At 50.5% G+C, this 5577-nt stretch overlaps 1 protein-coding gene across 6 annotated transcripts in view; it reads right to left on the bottom strand.

Moving 5' to 3' along the window:
- Window positions 1-5248, bottom strand: part of ccp110 (centriolar coiled-coil protein 110) — a 10108-nt gene extending 4860 nt beyond the window's left edge. For 4 of the 6 annotated variants that reach the window (XM_030348212.1, XM_030348214.1, XM_030348216.1 and 1 more), the window contains exons 1-5: window positions 5118-5248; window positions 4040-4239; window positions 3139-3273; window positions 1140-2301; window positions 376-554 (exon numbers count right to left, since the gene is read on the bottom strand). In XM_030348212.1, coding sequence (XP_030204072.1) covers window positions 376-554; window positions 1140-2301; window positions 3139-3273; window positions 4040-4186 — 1623 coding nt within the window. In that variant the 5' untranslated portion in view covers window positions 4187-4239; window positions 5118-5248. The remainder of the gene's footprint in view (window positions 1-375; window positions 555-1139; window positions 2302-3138; window positions 3274-4039; window positions 4240-5117) is intronic. The other 2 variants (XM_030348215.1, XM_030348218.1) reach the window with 1 other exon arrangement.
- Between the last annotated feature and the right edge of the window lie 329 nt (window positions 5249-5577).

Raw genomic sequence — 5577 nt, 5'->3', positions numbered from 1 at the left:
GCACGCATACACACACACACATAAAAAAACACATAAAACACAAACAAACACACACATACCGACGCACACGCACACACAGAGACACACACACAGACACACACAAATTAACAAACAATTGTCGCTCGAGCGACATGCATATCAAAATGGATTTACAATTTACAACTAATTATTAATTATCCTGTTAAATAATAAAAAAAAAAATGTAACAACGTTTTAGTAAATGATGATAGTTATTCATAGGCGGGTCTGCGTCCCAGCACGTTTGGTGTAATAGCACAGGTTGACCTGCTTGAGGCGCTCCTGCTCTTTGGTGTAATAGCACAGGCTGACCTGCTGGAGGCGCTCCTGCTCTTTGGTGTAATAGCACAGGCTGACCTGTTGGAGGCGCTCCTGCTCTTTGGTGTAATAGCACAGGCTGACCTGTTGGAGGCGCTCCTGCTCTCTCTCCTGCTCAGCGAGCAGCAGAGACATGTGCAGCACATGCTCCTCCTCCAAGCGCTTCTGCATGTCCTCCAGGGCGTGCACCCGCCACTGGGTCTCCTCTGGTGACCCCCCTGCACACACACACACACACACACACACACACACACACACACACACACACACACACACACACACACACACACACACACACACATAGAGACACATACACAAACGCACACACACACATAAAACACAAACACATACGCAAACACACACGCATACACAGACATACACATACACACACACACACAAACACATATGCATAGTTACACACACACACACACACACACACACACACACACACACACACAAAGTCACACGCACACACACACACACACAGAGCTGATATTATGATACATACAATTATATTATACTATTCTATATAGAACGTTATAAGACGCCGAGAGACTGCCAGCCGCTGTCACCGAGTGTGAGAGGAGAGTTGACGGAGAAGATGGCGGTTGACATATAGTTTCAAAGTTAATACCGTTTATACTCGGTAATACCGGTGTTGACACGAGCGTATTACTCGGTGGGTAAATGTCCACACCGCGGCAACCCTATCTGATACACATCATTAATAACGGATAGATTTGCAATGGTATGGAACATATCGTCATAAATATACGCATTCCGACTCCCGGCTCTGGCCGTACCTGTGGTACCATCAGGGGCGTTGATGTGCACCGTTTTGGTGGCTCTGGCGTCTGGCCCCGGGGGGCCACCGTCGGGGGACACGTGGGGCCTGTGCAGCCCCGGCGCGGGGGTCTCCACGTCGTACGACTGGTTCAGAGGCGCGGCCGCGCCGGCCCTCCGGCTGGGCGGCTGCCGCGTCACCCCGGCCATGAAGCGGGGCGCCCTCTCCTGGCTGCGGTCCACGCCGGGCGGCGGCGGCGGCGGGGGAGGGTACAGCTGGCTGTCCAGGGTGTGGCTGCGGCGCCGGAACCCCTCGTGGGGGGGTCCGAGCGGGCTGGGGGCGGAGACTCGGCTCGCGGCGCACGTCGATGCCTCCCGTCCGCCGCCGCCGCCGCCGCCGGGCGGACCCCAGAGGTCGGAGACCCGCGCCCCCCCGGGCGGGCTCGCCTCGTCCCAGGCCGCCATGCCGCGCGCCTCGCCCGCGCCCCCGGGGCTCCGGGGGATGAGGTCGCCCTGGCCCGTCGGGAAGCAGAGGTGGAGGTTGCCGGCGGAGACGGGGCGGGGCTTGCGCCGGTGGACGGGGTGGACGAGGATGAGCTCGGGGCTGCTGGGGGCCCGCTGGGAGGCGTGGGGGTCCGGGGGGCTCGGCGAGGGACGGCGCGCCCCGACCGGGCCCCTGGGGGAGCCGACCGGGCTGTGACGCAGGCTGAAGCCGAACTCCACCCCCGAGTCCCTCCGAACTCCACCCCCGAGGCCCTCCCGGTCAGAGAGGCGGTCGGGGGGGGGGGGAGGGGTGCGGAGGACCACCAACGACTCCCGCCGGCTCTGCTCCTTCTCCACGTACTCCCTGGAGCGCTTCAGCAGGCTGTCCAGGCTGATGTCCTCCTCCTCCTCCTCCTCCTCCTCCTCCTCCTCCTCTTCCCCCTCCTCCCCCTCCTCCTCCTCCTCTCGGTCTCGCGGCGGGGCTTGGGCTCCGTCTACCTGGGCGGCACCGTGGTGGGGTTCTGAGCGTGGAGGACCGGGGAGGACCGGTTCCTCGACGGTGCACCCAGAGTCCCGGAGGAGCCCGGGGGAGTCGGTGACCAGGGTGTAGCCGTTGACGGTCTCGTGTTTAGGGGAGGGACCGCCGGGGCGAGGTAACTGGTCCTCCTGCGTAACACTGGGCCCTTTGTTGGCGTCGACCTGATAAGGAACGGAGACGTGTTTGTTGACAACGGGAGCTGAAGTGACTGCTGATCGTTTAGCAGTAATTCTCTGTTTCTATCTGTTCGCCTGAATTCCTGGATTTGCAGACAAACCTTTAATAGGCCAAGATTCCCTTGAAACAAAAGATCAATACATCACTATAAAGAGAGCATTTTTTCAATATCTCATAGCATTTCTGTTTTGACACCCGCTGAAATGCGCCTACAAAGCACTTTCAAAAGGTGTAGTAAAAAATAACCCTGCTAAGTGGAGCAGTGCTTGGCCATGTCTTAGGAATGCTTCTACAATCCATATTTAATACTGAAAAACATCAGATCAAATGTCACTCCCGTCCCACTGTTGAATGCATTTTTGTGGCACATTTGGGGATTTTGACTAACAATTATGCCAACAGATCCCCGTCTCACTCTCCAGCAACATGATTGGTCGAAAATAAATATGAAACGAGAGAAATTGAAGCACCTCCTTCCCCAAAATGCATCAGATTTAAGATTAATCAAAAGTCTGATTTGTGAGGCTTAAGCTTTTGCTAATAGGCGAGTTGGCTGAGGTCTAACTAATATAGTTGGGATTCATTTTACTTTCTGAAGCTGGAAGTTACATCTCTGTCAGAGAATGTCCCCACATTATTACACAATTGGTGTGTGCGTGTGTGTGTGTGTGTGTGTGTGTGTGTGTGTGTGTGTGTGTGTGTGTGTGTGTGTCTGTGTGTCTGTGTGTGTGTGTGTTTGTGTTTGTGTGTGTGTGTGCGTGCGTGCGTGCATGCGTGTGTGTGTGTGTATAGGATGGAGCAGTTGCGGTACTGGTCCCGACCTGCTTGACTGCCAGGTCCAAGATGTTCTGGACCCGGTTCAGAACGCAGTTCTTCCGCTGGTTCAGTCTGTCTGCGTGCACCTGTACCGCCCTCTCGCGATGGTCGCGCATGACTCTGCGCTGCTCTGCGGTCAGCTGTCGGCAAACACAACACATGTACACAACTCATACAGTAAAACAAGATGGAGACCATATCGAAATATTGAAATTCAAAAATTGTTCAATGTACTATTTTAAAAGAAAACAATTACTAACTTCATTCACTATTTATATGTAGCTAAACAGTGATAGCTATCAACAGATATAGCCTGTCCCAGCAGCAGATTCTTTTTCCCTGGGCTGTCCTTGTAAGTGGTTAGGGACAGATGGTTGTTCCTGGACATAGAATACCTTTGACTCCCTTCTATCCTTCAGGCACACTTAGAGCTCTGTATCCTCATCTACCTGGGTGCATTTCCCTCATTCCATTCTAATTGTTACCACAACACGTCAAGGTGAGCCAACAATGCAATCTCTATGTAACCATGCAATGTAAGAGGTACAGAATGACCGCTCAGAAAGAACCGGCATTGTTTGAGAGAAAACCAGGCAACCGTATTGCCCTTCATAACAGCAGCAAAGTGTTCAGTTACGAGTCGGTCAAATGTTTATTCTTAGCAAGGATGAAAACCCTTAAGGGAACATTTTAGACTATGGATTTGCCTTTGTCACATTAATAGACTAAACTACATATTTTAATATGGGAGCTCCACTTTTTTAACCAAACCCTAACCCTCCAGTGGCCTAGAAAAAAAATGTCAATTCCAAAGAAAGAGTTTATTTTTAGGATGTATGAACAAGAAACTGGAAAACAACTTATTCTTAATTTAGTTGACCCCTTAAATCGCTTTTCAGCCCTTACCAGAGGTGGAAGCACCGGCTTCCCGTAAAATAGTATGGCGGAAAGGTCTTTCAGTGAACATTGTGTCTTCAAGTCCATCTCCTCTGACTTCTTCTTCGCCCGTAGCAAGGCCATGGTTCGAAGGGCAAACTCCTCATAGCTCTCCATGTCTGCACACCCACACCTCCACACTGACAGGGGACCATGAACACTGCCGGGATCTGAAGGATAAAAGGTTAGAAGAGATTTATAAAAAAAAAAGAAACACAACGTGGGGAAATGTTCTACTGTGGTGTGTGTTCCTTAACCCCTTCTAGAAGGGAGTGGGTTTCTGTTTCTGGGATCATGAAACTAGGCAACTGAAAAAGCAAGGTGAACTCAACAAAAGATTGCGTGTTTACCCTTACTGACGTAATCAGTGCGTAAAACTCCTGTTGTCTTAGGGCAAGGCAGAATATTGACTTGATGGGGAACTGACGACCATCAACAATCCAGCGTCTCACTCTAATCAATATTAACAGTGTAGGCTTTTATTACAACGTGCTTGTCAGCACATACCTTCAGAGTGCAATCCTCCACCTTAAAAGCCATGTGCATGGCAGCAGATTGAGGTGATCGACCATGACAATGAAGCATAATACACCTCATCAGGAAGGATGCCATGCGAGGTTACTCATCGTTCACCAGAAATATATCCCCCCCCCCCCCCCCTCCCCCCCAGTATCGCTACCACACGCAGAGTTGCAATTAAAAAATCAGTACGTAATTTCGTAGTGGTTTACCAAAGCACGACCACCCCACATCCCAATATGAGTTCACTGGGTCAGTGGCTGCAATTGTGTTATTACTATCATTTATTACGCTTGGATCAGCGATGCCACTACCACTGTTCTCAATGTAAGATCGGTGCAAACCGATCCGTGTGTACCGATCTTACGTTGAGAATTCGTATTTTATTGGTATATTTTAAAACGGAAATAGACCGTATAAATAGACGGTACTGTTGCCTAACGTTACCGCCACAGCGGTGCCAGGCAGCTGGCGATAACGTGGGAAACCATGACCGGGTTGGCCGTGTCTCCTTTTCTGAATGCCTTACCTTGGGTTTAGCAGACCACACACAAAAAGGAGAAAAAGAAGAGGCGATGTGTGTTGTTTAGATAGCGAATAATGTCCTGGCGATCGTTTCCCACAGTGTGTCACGTTAATGTCCAGAGATTTAAATCAGCGTCTTCCCTCCCACCCACCCTTCCGGATCGCAACAGCGTCTCCTACCGACAGAAGACCGGTCAGGGATCACTGAGTGTTTTTATTGGGATAGGAAATGGTATAGGCATCCGATCCTATATAAAACAAAACACAGCATAACCCAAGTATTGCTTGTCAGCTAGTTACAAACAATAATTGATACAATAATTAATGCATACTTTAAAAAAAACACAGCCAGGAAGCTAGCAATCTCCAAAACCTTTTCAGGGAAATCCCATCAATGTGTTGGCATCAGCCGTTTCCTCTTCTTTTTTTAAATTGCAAGGAGGGGGTGACATGATAGCCTGTCT

The sequence above is a fragment of the Gadus morhua genome, chromosome 2, assembly GCF_902167405.1.
Source record: "Gadus morhua chromosome 2, gadMor3.0, whole genome shotgun sequence".
NCBI lineage: Eukaryota > Metazoa > Chordata > Actinopteri > Gadiformes > Gadidae > Gadus > Gadus morhua.
This window is presented reverse-complemented; position numbering and strand designations above follow the sequence as displayed.